The sequence below is a fragment of the Scomber japonicus genome, chromosome 14 (genome assembly GCF_027409825.1).
Source record: "Scomber japonicus isolate fScoJap1 chromosome 14, fScoJap1.pri, whole genome shotgun sequence".
NCBI classification, from domain to species: Eukaryota; Metazoa; Chordata; class Actinopteri; order Scombriformes; family Scombridae; genus Scomber; species Scomber japonicus.
The window spans coordinates 33,742,464-33,759,980 of record NC_070591.1 but is presented as its reverse complement, the minus strand read 5'-3'; the positions used below and the strand labels follow the sequence as shown (position 1 = coordinate 33,759,980).

General features: G+C 39.5%; 1 protein-coding gene across 1 annotated transcript; it reads left to right on the top strand.

Moving 5' to 3' along the window:
• The first annotated feature begins 254 nt into the window (after positions 1-254).
• LOC128373391 (B-cadherin-like) lies at positions 255-14,385 on the top strand. The gene is made up of 18 exons (XM_053333696.1): positions 255-684; positions 1,708-1,822; positions 4,727-4,815; positions 5,205-5,432; positions 5,704-5,844; positions 6,431-6,586; positions 6,901-7,045; positions 7,601-7,773; positions 8,203-8,331; positions 8,845-9,030; positions 9,156-9,400; positions 9,512-9,654; positions 9,951-10,042; positions 10,198-10,330; positions 10,705-10,923; positions 11,620-11,750; positions 13,193-13,342; positions 13,496-14,385. The coding sequence occupies exons 1-18, from the start codon at positions 634-636 to the stop codon at positions 13,709-13,711; spliced, it is 2,742 nt and encodes a 913-aa protein (XP_053189671.1). The 5' UTR covers positions 255-633; the 3' UTR covers positions 13,712-14,385.
• The last annotated feature ends 3,132 nt before the right edge of the window (positions 14,386-17,517 follow it).

Below are 17,517 nucleotides of genomic sequence, written 5' to 3'. Positions count from 1 at the left end.
CTACTGCAAACAGTAGTACTTACTACTAACTACTACTGTTTGCAGTAGTCATAGGATGCAGTCCCTGGCTCTTCGACCCTGGATCTTGTCAACTCTGTGTGTGTATGTGTGTGTGTGTGTGTGTGTGTGTGTGTGTGTGTGTGTGAGAGAGAGAGAGAGAGAGAGAGAGAGAGAGAGAGAGAGAGAGAGAGACTATGAAGGGTTGGGGGAGGTTAGTTATTATCAGTAGGAGGAAATGAGAGAGTTGTGGAATTCCCTTTACTAAGCTCAGATATAGCTCATTGCCGGTTAATAAGAACCACTGTCTACATACTGACTGTATCTGTTGTGTTTCTAGCAGCTATTCAGGCTCAGCAGTATCAGAAACTATCTGGTATCTGTCTCCGCAGGTGTGTCACTCCGCGTGCCCATATCGGGAAAGCGCGAGCGGAACCCGCGCACCTGTGAGCTGACGTCACGGGCTGAACTAAGTACCTGCACAGACTCGTCTAGCTGAAGTCACTCACTTACCGAAACTACCTTGAAGAGAACGGACAAAGAAGCGACGACGAAAAAGGAATATATCTATAATTAATTTCTCTGTTTTTTTCATTACCTATCATTACTACGAATTTTCACAGAGGATACAGTCAGATGGGGCGAGCTCAGTTCGCGGTTTGTGGGATTTTAATCGTCGTTTTTCAGGTGAGACTTCCTGCTGTGGTTTCTTTAACGTTACTGTGCAAACAGCTTCCATTTATTTTTGCCCTTCCTCTGTACATTTAAAAGCCAGCAAATAATTTAAAAAAAATGTCTGACAGGATACTACATGAGTGTTTTTAGGTTTCTTTTGACCAATTCTGAATATATTTTTGATACATTAGTTTGCAGCAAGTGTTTTAACGTTTCAGTAAAACTTATTTGATTAGTCGAAGCACTCGACTCGGCTGTCTACTGTGTTTATCTGGACGGAGACAGCTTATTAGGTGGCTGAGGCGGGTGTTACAACTGAAATGATATTATAGCCTACATAACACAGTCTCTTAGTCACCATTTTGTTAGAGTTGTCTTCCTCTCGTCGAGCACTCAGCGGCTCTTCACGGGCCTCGCCCTTGTTCCGTTGATGACGTTGTCGCAGGTTAAATTCCTGTTGGACATGTTTGGATTTTTACCGTCGATCACACATTTATGTGTTCATACCTTGAGGGTATACTTATTTCATTCATGTTTCTCAACAGAATCCCATTGTTATATATTTACTTTGAACAACCAGTTTTCAGTTATAATGATTGAGAGAGCCGGGTCGATTTATGGTTAATGATCAACTGAAAAGTCATTGTGATAAATGATTCTTGATGCTTGTAAATTAAAGTGAAAATGAAAGGATTTCAAATAAAAATGCTTCTCACTTGAAAACCTGCTGCTCTTCTCTATATCATTCCAAATGAAATATCTTTGACTTTTATTAGCCTATCAAAACAAGACAACTGGAGAGTGACTAATTTTATATTGGAAAAATAGTCAGCCAGTTAATCATGAAAATTCTTATTAGTTGCAACACTCAGTTTACCGACATTAGTGTTGAATAAATAAAGTTTCATGTCAATTAAAATGCCATTTAAAATTTCACCTGTACAATTAGATGGGAAATGCTTTCTCTTAGGTACTACACCTTTTCAAGTAGTTGATCTGATAATTTATTAAAAGCCGTTTTTCTTCTTCTCCTAGACTTTGACTTTAGTGTCTGCTGAGGATCCAAAATGTCAACCTGGATTCCAGTCAGAGTTGTTGAGTTTCACAGTGACCAGGAAGCACCTAAGAGGGGGCACGAGGCTGGGCAAAGGTAAGAACTCATTGTCTAATGCACAACTTGGTGTTCATTTTCAATACTTAGTATCATACATGGATATTGACCAGTGACTCCTGATACATTTTTTGTCATAGTATAAAGTATTAAATCAACTTTTCAATTTTGAGCAATGGAAGCATCTAGACCTAACTTAAAGAAGTTTCACAGCCATAGATATAACTGCTAAGCCTTTCTTTAAAGTACTCCTCTGGCTCAGGCGGCTTTCTACAAGATTAGCTGTTCACATTGTTCACACATGTAGCCCAAACAACCTCAGGTCTCAGCTTGCACCTCATTTAAGGCTCTTACCTGCAGGGCAAAACAATGTCCCCAAGCCTGTTTTGCAGGCCTTGCTTTTCAAAAGCTTGTGTGGTCAAAGAACGGGATCGCTTGATTTAAATGTTTTGCGTTAGTTTACATGAACAGGTTCTATCAGTTCTGTTTTCACTGGATCGTCGCCTTCATGAATAGTTTTTTTGCAACTGTCCTGTAAGAACCACCCTAGAACTTCCCTCTGCACTGTGTTCTAGATCTTTGTCTGACTGTCACTTCTTCAAAGACTGGCCCACAATCCTTAACCTGTCATGAAACCAGGTTCCAGTTTGCTCTGTGTAGCCTGATTACTTGTTCAACAACAGTGAAGCTCTACACTGTAGTCCACTGAAATATCTCAAAGTAGAAGAATTGTGTTTTGTGACTAAAGGACATGTTCAGTTTGTGTAAACTAGTCTGAGCCATCGTCTAATGGCTGGTTTACAGTCAACAAAGCCTGTCTGTTTAGTGGCTGATGAGTAATATCCTCCTGAACTATGATGTCAGGTGTTTGTACAGCACAGTGTTGTTCTCAGCAGGAGAGATACAGTAATATACTGATACAGGTAAAGTGCTATTTGTAGTGATAGGTAATTGTTTGTAGGACTAATGAATATAAAAAACTTTTAATGGATTAGTCAGGTTATGTTCATTCACTTAATAACTTTTCAGAACTTCCTGCATCACTGCATTAAGCTGTAGAGGAAAACCTAATACTGACTAATCTGTTAGTTGAAGACATACACTAACTAATAGTATAAAGATGTAGTATCTGCATCCAAGACTAAAGCAAGACAGCCATAATTCCCTGGATGGTATTTAATTACAGTAACTGTCAGGCATGTACATAATTTAAATGTTTCCCTATGTTAGGTCACATTCCCAACAATGAGTCTATGTACAAGGAAAAGTAACATGTGTGCCCTCAAAAACACAGTGTATTGAGATGACTGCTTTTGTTGTTTTTTTTGTTTTTTTGTTTTTTTTAAGTATCTTTTTTTGGGCTTTTTTGCCTTTAATGTACAGGTTAGTAGAGATAGACAAGAGACAGGAGGCAGAGAGAGGGGGGAATGACATGCAGGATAGGACTGCTCGGGATTCAAACCGGGGTCGCCTGCAGTGAGGACTGTAGCCTCTACACATTGGGGGGGTGCTCTAACCACTGAGCTATGCTCATCCGAGTGCTTTTTTTTTTTGTAGAGATGAAATTTACAAACACAGTTGAGGCCTTAAGGATGCACGATAAGTCAGCCTTATGTGAAAACCATGGTTGGATTTTCATGAAATTTACATGGTGTGGTCAACACATGATATAGAGCAACATGGTGTAGAATTAGTGTGATAAAAAGTGATAGTTATCTCCCACACTCAATGTCCAATATTCATGAAAATGTATATCTCTGTCTCCCTGTGGTAAATGTATTGTTGCATGCACATTTCACTTGTGTAGTATTGCCTATGGACAACAGGAAGTGATACCTAAATGACACATAGTTCATCAGATGTACACACAATTTCCAACATGTCATCTGCAACACCACATTCTGTCTACACACAGAGCTATTTTACTTATTCACACAGTGTCTGATAATCCTGGAAATTAAGAGCCTTGTCCGCCCACCTCCAGTACTGATACCACAGCTGCTGCTACCTCTGACACACAAGCTGTGAGGGCCAGTTCATCACTGCCCTGTTGTGGCAAAGCAGATAATAAAGACCTCTGCTTTTTCATTACTTTAATCTGACACACAGATGCCAACAATCAGCTGATGTATTGATCAGACACTGCTTCCCCCCAAAGAGACTGATTCATGGACCCAGCTGAGACGTTGTTTAGATCAGACATGTCCAAACTATTCTATTAAGGGCTGTGTGCCTGCAGGTTTTTGTTCCAACCAATCAAGAGCACATGATTCAACCAATCAACTGTCTGAAGACTGAGATCAGTTGATTGAATGAGTCAAGCCTGGTGTGCCCCTGCTTGGTTGGAATGAAAATGTGCAGTATTTCTAATCAGGTAAGCCCAGTGAGCTAACATCGACTATTATGGTAAATACTGGTACCAGTATCTCAGAATTTTATTAATGGTATACCTCAAAGGGAAAGTTATTGATGCTTGATGTTTACCTGTGACTTTTTAATTATAGAAATACATTGCAGTAGTTCACTGAATGCTGAGACACCAGTGTTTTGTATTGTGGAGAAGTGACTGTGCAGGTTACTGTAGTCTTCCTACGTGCTGTCCTCTCTTTGGCTGGCAGAGTTCAGGTTCTTCAGAAAAACAAAAACAAAAAAAACAGAGTGGTAAACTGGGTAATTATAACACGGTGTCCTGTCTATTTAGTCGTTTACCAGAATCATAGCCTGTCAGTTCTGTCCTGAGAGATCTTTCTTCATTATTCTTGATGCATTCTGTCATCAGTCATGTGCACGAGGACCCTCATTAGCATGTGGCTTCACAAAGCTGTATTTTCTAAGTCAACATATACATGTTTGAATATGTGCTGTTATGTACTGAAGCAATTTCTATGTCCCCTCTGTGAGCTTTATTTGTAATGGATAACCATTTCTTCTTTCCATTCCCAGTGGGCTTCACTGACTGCACAGACCGCGCAAGATTTCTTTTCACCAGTGATGACAGCCGCTTCATGGTACACACAGACGGCACACTGATGGTGAGTAGAACTGAAATGTACATTTTTAGCAGCAATTTAGCCAGATGTGCAGTAACAGATCACAGCTAAACGATTTAAGATGGATTATGTGTAGGTGATGCAATGTGGCAGCAGTAGTTCTGTTGAAAGAGACACATACATGTGTAAGCTATGTTTTCTTTGATTTTCCTGAACCCACCAGAAATGTTGAGAGAATTAGCTGTGTAGCAACAGTTGATATAGCTACTGTATGATCACTGCTCAGTTGCTTCTCTACACATACAACTACAGTTGTCACAGAAGAATAGCAGTTCAGTTTGCACGAGTTTGATTTGTGTTATGTAGAGTTTTCTTGAATCTAAATCTGTTATCAACATGGTGGTCTTTGCTGATACATTTTTCCCCTTTAGGTGAAGAGACAGGTTGTTCTACATGATGGACACACAGAATTCTTCATCCACTCCTGGGACTCACAAGGTCGCAAGATGACAGTTCCTGTCATGGTAGTGCATCACGGGCATCACCATGGGAATCACCATGGCAACCATCACCAAAATGAAGAGCATCAACATGGAGACCACAAACACCACAACCATCAGCAACACCATTCTGAAGTAGACTCTGCAAAAACCACAGAGGTAGGATGAGAGACATTATTGAGGGGACATGAAGGAAACTTCTAAATAAAACTGTTTCAACAAACAAAACATTTACTGGGAAATAAAGCTTTGCACATCCACATATTAATCTAATCATTTACCAAAGGCCTGAAATATAGTAGACTGACCTCATGAGAGGCAGTTTACCACTGAAAAGACTTGTTTTAGTCTAACAAACACTGCCCCCTACTGGTGACTGTGTATGAATGAACAGTTTGACTGTAACAGAGTACAAATGTGTTTTTTCCAGAGTGAAGCTGATCCAGCGCTGCCTGTTCTGCATTTCCCCAAGTCTAGTGAAGGGCTGAGGAGGAGGAAGAGAGAATGGGTTATTCCTGACATCAATGTTCCTGAGAATGAGAGAGGACCATACCCCCTAAAAGTATCTCAGGTAAGAGGAACTACAGACTCTCGTGACTGACAATTTGATACTGAACTGCATTTACAATATTTGATTCTGATAAAGTTGTCTGACAGTTTCCACAGCTGTCATTGATGTCTGATTTATTCTATTTATTTTATTTTTTAAAAAGTGTTCCTATTTACTGCATGTTGAAAGCCCTTTCTGTTTTCCTGTGTGCATCTCTCCCTACTCATCCCTAAAGAAGCCATGCAAACAATTATTAATTAAAACCTGATACCATGATATGTCAAGATATTACATTTGTTTCCTTAGAACAACAAAGCCAAATACTCATCATAATAGTTTGATTATCCTGTTATCAGTAGAAATCTAAAGGTTCACAGTAGCTGTTATGAGAAAACACTGTTGTGTAGAGATCTTGAGATGAGTGACTTGTAATAACAAATCTGTGTATGTCACACATTTGAATGCAGCATCTAACATAATTAAAGTACTTTACTGCTTTTCCATTGTCTCTTTTCAATATTGTATCTTTAATGTGCAGTGAGAATTATTTACCTTCTCCTATGACGTTTTTTTGGTTTATTGTTGTTGTTTTTCTTAAATACTCCAGATCCGATCCAATGAAGATAAAATAAAGAAGATCTATTACAGCATTACTGGTCCAGGAGCTGATCAGGAGCCTGTCAACCTTTTCACCATGGACAGACTCACTGGTATTCTGTACGTCACACAGCCACTGGACAGAGAGAAGCAGGCCAAGTACATGGTAAGCATGCTCTCAGTTTAATACATACACTTTGTTCACTGTTCAGGATCATACATCAAATTGTGAAAAAACTCACATTCTCATTTTCATGTCAGAAATAATGATTACCACCTTTTTTCAGTTGAAATGTAAAAATATACATTTTAGTGGGTTCACTTCTACAATCTAATAACATCTAATAGAACAGCCCTGAAATCAAAGTCAAATGTGTACTTTGATGCCATGGCAGCTCTAGTGATAAGGAATGAAAGTAACTGCATTGCCTGTTCTGACATGTACTGTACTATAATACAAACATGTTTGTCTTTGTGCAGTTTCAGGCACATGCTGTGGCAGAGGGTGCAGGAAATGCTGAGGAGCCCATGGAAATTATCGTGAATGTAATTGACCAGAATGACAACAAGCCGATATTTGCAAAGGACACCTACTTGGGAGAAGTTGCTGAGGCCTCAACAATAGGTACGGTCATTGGATTCAGTCTGTGTTTTTAGCAAATATAACTGTATCTAATGAGTTGGCAGGGGCTGCTGGAGTGTAAACGTGCCCAAATCCAATACAGGGCACGACAGGACAGATAATCAAACATTTGAATAGAGCACACACATCCAATAAGACTCCTCTAAAGCAAAAGCCCCTTCATCTCACTAAATATGGAAGTCTGTGTTGATGACTATATGATGCACCAGTTTGTAAAATCAAAAACAACTTTGGACGCTACTCAGGTCAATATGCTGATCTGGCAGTTTGTTTTCTGTCTGTACAATGCATGATGGTAGTCAGCTCTTGATTACTGATCACTGATTGTATATTATTCTTTACTATATAGGGCATAATATTCTCACACAACCTTCAGATATCACTACAAAATGGCAACATTACCTAACTGACTGACACACATGCACACCACACAGTTTTATTGTGTAAATCACCTCTTGAATGAAGGGCACTTAAAACTTTGAAAACTTAATTTAAAGATAAGTGCTTAATTTCTACTTCATAATTCCCTCTCTCCAGGTACAGATGTGATTACGGTCACAGCCACAGATCTGGACCAGCCAGACCATGACAACTCGGACATCCGCTACCGTATTATGGACCAGGACCCAAAGTTGCCCAGCTACCCTCTGTTTATCATCAACGCAGTCACCGGAGCCATCAGAGTCAATGCTGGTGGTCTAGACAGAGAGGTGTGTCTTTTAAAAAAAACTAAAAAAACCTGACTTAGGTTGCTTTCACACGTAACTGTTGGAATGGTTTGTGTTTCAAGCAAAGGCTCCTGTTTGATCTGATCCCATTATGCCAGTGTTCATGCAATATTTGATGCAGATAGCTGCTTTCTATGTCTTCAAATCAAAGCAAAGGTGGTGTTAATACAACTAATTGGTACTGTACAGACCTAAATTGAGATGATGTCACCTGTCATCCCTGTTAAGTCATAGATGTCACTGGCTAAACATTTGTACATCAGGCCTGGTAAAGATTTAAGGTCTCAGATTGAAGCTTGTTTGGAAATTTCACATCATTCAAAACCTTTACTCAAATGTCACATACAACTGTAAATTGTAAGAAAGTTTTACTGTTTTAATGTTTAAACTCATATGTGTCTCTTCCAACAGAAATACCCAAAGTACACTCTGGAGGTACAAGCAGCTGACATGAAGGGAGAGGGACTGAGTACAACAACGAAAGTAATCCTCACTGTGACAGATAGTAATGACAACGCTCCAGTCTTCACTCAGCCCTCTGTAAGTACATAATACTCATGACTGGAAATTGACTGCGAAACCCTAAATGGTAGTGTCCAATCACAGCTTAGAAACCATCACTAGGCACAACAGGTCTGTTGAGCTCTGGAGTTTTCAACATAGTGAGTTATTGGCTTCAGTAAACATCTAGGTGGACCAGGTTAGGTTTAAAAAGCTGTTCAACATTGGTATTTTCACTGGATGGGAGCAAGGCTGGATTAGTATCCCCAAGGCACTGACGCTCATGGACTGATCCCTTTTTCATTTTACTTGATAGTACAGTTGGATCTTGGTCCTAATCTAAATATGTTTGCAGTTATTTTATTTTATTTTCATATTTTAGTCTTAAAGTAGGTGGACTATATTAAACTGTAGAGGGAAGTAATGATCTGAGCTGCACAATGAGACAGATCCTGAAATGAAAGCCTTCAGATTTAAAAATGAGCTTGTTAGTTACTAACAGCATTTATTCTAATCCTTGTTTCCTCTGTTTCATCCCTGGCATTCTCACAGTATGAGGGAACAGTTGCAGAAAATAAAGTGGGTGCTGTGGTCCTTACCATGTCAGTAACAGATGGTGATGAGCCACATTCCCCAGCCTGGAACGCCAAGTTCAAGATTGTCGATGGTGATCCTGGACAAATTTTCAGTGTGAACACAGGAGTTAACAAACATGAAGGAATCCTCACCACCATAAAGGTAGGAAGAAAAACAACATTATGAAAATGAATTTTAAAGGTTTAGACTGAACTTGGATGTTAGCTGTACAGCAGGTATGAGTTGTGATGCATTGTGTTGCTGTGCTTTTCCCTCCATCCAACCAGGGTGCTGACTTTGAGAGGTCCGGCAAACACACTCTGATGATTGCAGTGGAGAATGAGGTTCCTTTTGCTGTTCCACTCCCTACTGCCACCGCCACTGTAGTGGTGACTGTGGAAGATGTCAATGAAGCTCCGTTCTTTGATCCAGTGGAGAAGCTTGTGTCTAAACCAGAGAACCTTGCCATCGACAGTGAAGTGGTGCGCTACACTGCTAATGATCCGGACATTGCACGCAAACAGACAGTCTCGTAAGATCAAACTCCTTACTTTGAATGTATTTAAACACAAGATGACCACTGCTAGAGAATATTGGATGATACTTAAACATTTATATCTGTATTTATTTGATTTATGTCCAGGTATAAGATAGTTAGTGACCCAGCGGGCTGGTTGACTGTGAACAAAGACACGGGCGTGATTACAGTGAAGAACGCCATGGACAGAGAGTCTCACTTTGTAAAGGACAACAAATACACAGCACTCATTGGTGCATATGACAATGGTAGGTGGGAAGCAAGACTGCTGACATATTGCTTTGATGTTGGTGGCTGGCTTGATATGCCCAAATTCACAGCTGTGTATCTAATTAAGATTATCTCAAACTGAGATGACACACTTTGCATTTAGATTCAAGACTTAAACTGTTTCTGAAGAGATTTCTTACAAAGTGCCAAAATATCAGCTTGACATTTTTGGCTTAGAAAAATGTTGTGATGAAAAATGTAATCTAAATATGGACTTAGTATCACTCGGCTGATTTAATTTTTCACAGAATGTAATGATGTTTTCCCTCCACAGATGAAGTCCCAGCCACAGGAACTGGTACTCTGATCATCCAGCTTGAAGATGTTAATGACAACGCACCCTCCATTGTAGAACGTGAATTCACTGTAAGTGTCCTTTCCCAAATGCTGAACAGTTGTCATGTTTTTGTTTTGAGTTTGTGGTTCAACACTGTGTGATTAATGTGAATTTAATCTATTCTGATATTCAAGATGTGATGAAATGAAATATCAAAATGTTGAATCTGACTTTGTTTTCTCAGGTGTGTAACAAGGACGGCGCTCCTCAGTTGCTGTCAGTGACAGATAAAGACGGACCGGGCTTCACTGCTCCATACAGTGTCTCTCTACATGGCATGACTAAGACCAACTGGACTGCTAGGATGAACGACTCCAGTATGTACAATATTACATGACTGAAAATTATAATTTTAGGAAAAATAAAAAGCCAGTCACAGGAGAATTGCCTAGTTTATTCCTGATTAATGTTTAAAACTTATCAAAAACAAAAAAAGCAATTATAGAACCACCCACCCATTAAGTATGAATATCAAATGTTTAAATAAAATGATTAGTTTCAGATACAAGGTCACAGATGTTTGCTAAAGTATAAGATTAGATACTCTTTATCTATTTTATATAGGCCAAGGTGAGCTCTAAATTATCCGTGACAAAAAGTGTGTTTTTGTGGAAATGTTACTGGAATAAAGTAAAATAATAAACTAATAAAGGCAGGGTTTGTAATAAGTACATGTTCCTCTTTTTTGCAGAAACAGGCATCATCCTGAATATGGCTACTGAACTGCCCAGAGGAGTGTACACTGTGATCCTAAAGGTTGCAGACAACCAGGGCATGGAGCAGGACAGCACCTTGACTGCCACAGTGTGTGACTGCAAAGGTCACGATGTAGCCTGCACTGATCCGCGCATAGCAGCTGTCAACTTGCCTGTCATCCTGGGAATACTGGGAGGTGTCCTGTTGCTACTCAGTGAGTCACTTTGTGTGTGTGTGTGTGTGTGTGTGTGTGTGTGTGTGTGTGTGTGTGTGTGTGTGAAATCGATGCTCATCATAATGTGAGTGGAGATGAAAAGCCATGAAGCTTTGCATCACAACAATGATTGGACCCTGTATGATATTCCACTTGTAATTCAGTGGGAGCCAATGAAAAACCAAACCTAAAGCTGCATTTATAGTGCTATCAACTTAGTTAGTTAGGCAGCGGCAGATGAATCCACATTGTGGGATTGTATGTGAGGCTGAGTCATAATAAACTACAGTGTGTTTTCATGGTAATGGAGGAACAAGTTAAGAATGAGTTGAGTTTGAGAATAGTGGAGCTCTGTAGAACAATGGAAGAAGATATATCAGGCTTTGGTACACACACAATACTTGGGTCTTTCTTAACAATAAGAAAAACTAGAAATATCACCTTTCCTTTTTGAAGGACTAATTCTATAATGACCACATTAAACTCTCGTACTGACAGACCCGACTCAACATGGCTTTTCTTTCTCAGCTGTGAAGGAAATGGGTGAATCAGTATCAATCAGTCAATCAAACTTTGTGTATAGCACTTTTCATACATCACGATGCAAAACAAAGTGCTTTTACATAGTCAAGTCAAGCTTTACTAGTCATAGTTATGTGGGTGTGTAGTATTAAGCTTTGTACTCTGTGTCTCCAGTGCTGCTGCTGCTGCTGCTGATGTTTGCAAGACGGGGCAAAGGAGAGCAGAAGGTTCCTCTACTGCAGGACGATGATATCAGAGACAACATCTACTACTATGATGAAGAGGGAGGTGGAGAGGACGATCAGGTAAATGAAGACAGAGGGTTGTTGTAGAGCAGTGACACCTCTGTTGAGACATTTGAGTCAGGGTAGCACTGGCTGGGGCAGAGATATGTCACCCTCTATCACTGTGAATTTGTATCTTGGCCATTTTTAATGACAAAATGAGCCCTGTCAAAGTAGTTTTGTATATCATATTGCTGAATTAGTATGATCAATGCATTGTAAGCAACATGTTGGCAGTATTTATTGTTAAGGTTAGTTGAGCTAGAGCTCATCTTAAAGTCAACTATGTATCTTCAAAGTACTTAAAACTGTTAAAATAAACTTGGTAAAATATTTCCCTCTGAAATGTAGAGTAACACAAAATAGAAATATTAGTACAGGTAGAGTGAATGGAAATAGTTGCTTTCCAAGATCTATTGTGTAGGATTAGATGTTATTATCTCTTAAGCTTGATTTATACTTCTGCGTCACGCCGACAGCGTAGCTACGTGTAGCCCTCTGTGTCGACGTGGACCTCTACGCCGTAGCCTGACATGCACCTCCAAAAAATCCTAACTACGCGCCACGGCAACGAGGACCGCAAGGGCTGTGATTGGTCCGCTTTCCGTTTTTTTTTTTCTTCCTGCAACACCGCTATTATTATTAATGATGTACAAAAGGTATTTGTTTTCTGTTATTAGCGCACATAGCTCAATGCTACATGCTACTGTGACCGAAAGATAAACAAGGATACAGATGACTCCTCTAAAACCACACATACATACAGTCATACCCCCTAGCGGCATGGCGGTGAATTGCAGAGCAACGCGTTCCCTCGACGCAGAACTTTGAAAAGTCAACGACGTCGTTCTTGCTCACCAGGATGTGTTTTAGTGTTGCTGGAGTTGGACAGAGGGAGCAGACAAAATTAACACGATTCATTGCATTGGATGTTAATTCAATTATTGAATAGTACCTGTGATGGGTTTCTAATGCCACACAGTTCAGAACTTGTGGATCACATAGATCGTAATTACAATGTGACAAAGCTGTGTCAGTCTGCAGAATAACTGAAGTCTTACTGACATCTTTTATACACTTCTATATGCTCATTCAAAATGTCTACTTATTTGATCAGGTATTCAACCACAATTACACATAGCAGGGTCCCTGTCAGGCAACAGGTGCACACTGTTCAGATGACATTCCCATTAGATCATCTTTCATACATGCATATCATCGTTATTATATTGATATTTACGACACTACACTAGCCTCCCAAATGGGGATCTTTATCATAGTCATCTCAGGCTTAATCAAATGTTTGACTCCTATTGTATTTCTGATTAAAGCTGTAATCCATCGTCAAGTCATTTCCACAAACATGGATTACATTGATTGTAGAAATGCACAAACACACACCTGAATGTTTTTACCTGAGAGATGCAGTGTCTCACGTATGATCCTTCATGTGTTTTCATCAGGACTATGACCTGAGTGTTCTGCACCGTGGTCTGGACAACCGGCCCGAGGTGTTCAGGAATGACGTGGTGCCAAACTTCATGCCGGCTCATCAGTACCAGTACAAGCCCCGCCCAGCCAACCCAGATGAAATCGGCAACTTCATCGACGATGTGAGTCAAGTTAACATTCAAGATCCAATGTGAACACATTCAAATCTAACATTGTTAAATGAATCACTGCCTTGATAAATTGTTTTTGAGGGGAAAAACACATGGTTTCTCATGGTTTGATACTTGAACATATGCTGTTTGCTACTCTCTCAGAACCTGAAGGCAGCAGATAACGACCCAACAGCACCCCCCTACGACTCCCTGCTGGTGTTCGACTATGAGGGAGGCGGCTCTGACGCAGGAAGCCTGTCGTCACTGAACTCATCAAGCAGCGGAGACCAGGACTACAACTGCCTCGGCGAATGGGGACCCCGCTTTAAGAAACTGGCCGACATGTACGGAGGAGGAGAAGACGATGACATGCTGTAAACGTACCAAAGAACAAACGCAGCGGATAGGTGGATGGACGTACGGCCAAGTGAATGTTCTATTAATGTAAGCATGGACTGAGAATCCCAGGGAAACTCCCGTCAGCCCTGTGTGTGGATTATGTTTCACCGTTCAGTGCAGTCCTATCAGAAGCCAAAGGATGAATTTGTTCTTTTATAAACCCCCCCTCTGTCTGTCTGTTAGACCCCTGTTTGACTTGTAGGCTGATGACTAAAAATGCTTTCTGTTTTTCGTTCTGAAGCCATGTCATCAGTCTCAATGTTCATTTATGAATTTTGTACAGAGTTGAGATATTTTGGCCTGCATCATAGCTTACTGGGTGACGCTGGACACACGCAGACGCTTGCACTGGTAACATTGTGTAATTTTGGCAATGTGTGGTACTTTACATTTTTTGTTTGTTTGTTCATGTTTGTACTTCTGCTTGAATTAAATTTCATAGTTTGTATTTCTGTTTTGAGACATAAAATGATCAAGATAAAATGCAGGTAGCCAGCCAATGGCCAATGAGTTATCAAGAAGTGCTTTTTAAAATATTTGATAAGTAGCTGTTCAGTTGTCTGTACTACATTGTAATTTCAACACCTTTTGTTGTTTGGGTACAAACACTTTGTTAATTTTGGATTTTTATAAAGTTATCTTAGTACAATTACGGATGTGTGAATGACCTTTTTATTTCACTGATTGAAAGAGTTCAGTTTTTAATCATAGTCAAGCTCACCAGAGCTACACAAAATATAATGAAGCACATTAAGACAGAGGTGTCTGTGCACTGCACAGATGATCCATCACCTGCATAGTTGTCATGAGTCATAAAGGGAGGTTAATAACCAGTCACATCATATACGGAATATTATTCAAATCTGAGTCACTCTTAACACTCATCTAGGCACTAGTTTGCATGTTAAGGTACAAAAGTGAGAGAACAGAAGTTGGATGAAGATTAATACAGTTGCATTTCAAATGACTAACTTATTAAAACAACAATAAAACATAAGAGAAATGGAGAAAAAGAGGCTGGAAGGATGTTATCAGAGGAGGAATGGGAAAAGATCAGTGAGCACCAGTGGAAAACAGCCTGCTCCCTTTCATGGAGAGAGTATGGTTATAGATATAGATATATCCTGATGGCCTTACAGATTCAGAGTAAAGTACCGAAATAAAGTACCATTGAGCACTGATAGCTAACACTGGGTACCGGTATGTTCAAATGTGAAAGGTACCCCAACACGCACACTACAGCAACAAGTCTTTAAACACTTAACAATAAATATAAATTGGTTCAGCCAGTAGTGTTAATTTCCTGAGTCACCCTGTGACCACGGAGTATGAATTGTCCTCAATGCAGCTGATTGCAAGTGAAGTGAATCAAATGCACATACAAACAGTATCCATTTATTCCAGCCAGCTAAACCTCTGCAACTTAATCTATGTACTTCCAGCTGCATTCTAAAACCCTGTGTATGTACCATATGAGCATTGCACACCCAAAAACATTGCTCCAGTTTTACTCCTGAGCCATAACGCCCACAGCAAACAAACATTGACCACACAGCTTAAATAGTAAAGACCTGCAGTGCAACCAACACACTGATTCAGAGAGGATTCAGACTTATCGTGATTAAATACGATACTTTTTAAAAGACTGGGCAATGTTAACCTGGCTAACACAGCTTTCCGAATGTAACGTAATAAAAGTTATGATTTTGCGATTTCTATGCAGGATTTTACTTTAATACTACAGATGGACAGCATCTGTATATTGTATGTTTCAGATGTACTGCAGTACTCCTCCTCAGGGTGGTGCTAGAGGTAAGGCCATGTGATAACTGATCTGAAGAAAGCCTCAATATGTTCAAAGTTAACCATGTTGGGTTAATTTTCATCACTGGTTCAGCAACTTTTATATTCCATTTTGTGGAATTATAGATACGAACTTTAGCCCCACTAAAGTTTGGCAGAGTTATATTTAACACTGAGGAATCAAGTTCATCTGATATGTTGGGTTATCCGCTTCAGTAATATTAAAGTTATCAACAAATGTTAGTGTCAGTTGTTATGGCTACCATAACAACTTACACCTCTGAAGTGTTTAAAGGCCATGGAACTACGGGTACAACACCTTCAGAGGAGTGGGGGGGCATAGGCACATACATAACAACTGGTGTTAATTCCTGCTATTTTCACAAAGAGTTGGACCATTTGATACCATAAGTTTGTTTCATAAGCTGTTTTGGTGTTGTTATTTAGTGATATGGGACGGGATTCACGCGTCAGGGTATTATTGTTGTCGTCATGCTGTTTGTTGATTTTAGCTTCCCACCATACGATTATGATTATTATCAACGCTAAACAACATGTGGTACCTCTAAAACTGCTAATTTGGCAAAACTGATGAATTGAATTAATTCTACAATTACAAAGTCAATTGTACACATCTATCAATATAAAGGTCGAACACAATACAATACAAACAATACAAAATCTTCTAGTTTGGACGTCTTCCAACTTGCATGGATACCTTCAGTGATTTCTCAAAGCTATACCAAGATAGTTACTTAGTTGGTGGATTGCTTGGTTCATAAAATGTGATCCATTATCACTGGACAGTCTTTTTGGGATTCCCCATCTAGGGATGATTTCTGTCAACAAAGCTTTTGTGACCGCACTAGCATCTTGTCTGTTTGTTGGGAATGCCTCCACCCATTTTATAACAAGTGCATGTTTCTTTCCTTGTGATGGGCTTGTTCTTCAATAATAACACACTGGTTACTTAAAGAGATAATAACTTTACTGTATTAGAGACAAGAGCTACATTCATGTGAACAGTACTACAGCTTCCTTGACTCACAGACCAGGAACACCACCTGCTGTTTGTACATGATAAGACCTATAAAATGTGCTCTTATCATTACATATGGTGTTTTACCTCATGGACATACTGAAGTAAAATATGACCTCTGTGCACTCTCACACTGTATGTTCTTTAAGCATGGAATCACAGTTTTCCAAATCGGTCTCAAATGCTGTAATCATTCCTCCTAATCATACTGGCCATTAGAAGATCCATTCATAATGATGGAAGACAAAATCTGCGTACGTCTCTCTCTCTCTCTCTCTCTCTCTCTCTCTCTCTCTCTCTCTCTCCCTCTCTCTCTCTCTCTCTCTCTCTCTCTCTCTCTCACTCACTCACTCACTCACTCTGTGTGTCAGAACCATCAGCTGTTAACTCTCTTCATGTCAGACTCACCTGACAGAGTTAAAGCTTTTTTTAGCAGGTTACACTCTGACTTACATCACCTACTACCGTGCTGCTACATCAGCTTCTCACCCGACAACTTCAGCTGGATTAACATCTTACAAACATATAAAGTTTTACTGTAATTCATCTTTTATCCAAAGCATTCAACACACTGGGAGTTGATTTTGATTTTTATGTATCACATTGAAATGAATGGAAACTAATGGCTGGAACATAGTAGCATAGATTTAAAAATCTCAAACTGATACACTGTGAAGCATTTAATGATAATAACTGATCAAAAGTAATGTTTTAAAAATGGATTTCCTATTATTTGATGTTGAATGTCAATCAGAAACAAAGGTTTTACATAGTTTAGTTTGTAGTTAGTTTAGTTTAAGTGTTGGAAGTTGTGCAGTGTTTTATAAAACTTCGTAAAAAACCTTTATCAAACATTCATATATATTTTTTAACATTGTAGAAATGTTTTAAATAGGTTGTAATAACATGAATACAAAATGTGGTCCTCAACTAAATTCAGTTG

Coding starts and splice junctions, on each gene's coding strand:
- LOC128373391 (XM_053333696.1), top strand. CDS start 634: ATGGGGCGAGCTCAGTTCGCGGTTTGTGGGATTTTAATCGTCGTTTTT. Junction 9,031..9,155: donor GAATCCTCACCACCATAAAG/GTAGGAAGAAAA, acceptor CCATCCAACCAG/GGTGCTGACTTTGAGAGGTC. Junction 10,924..11,619: donor AGGTGTCCTGTTGCTACTCA/GTGAGTCACTTT, acceptor CTGTGTCTCCAG/TGCTGCTGCTGCTGCTGCTG.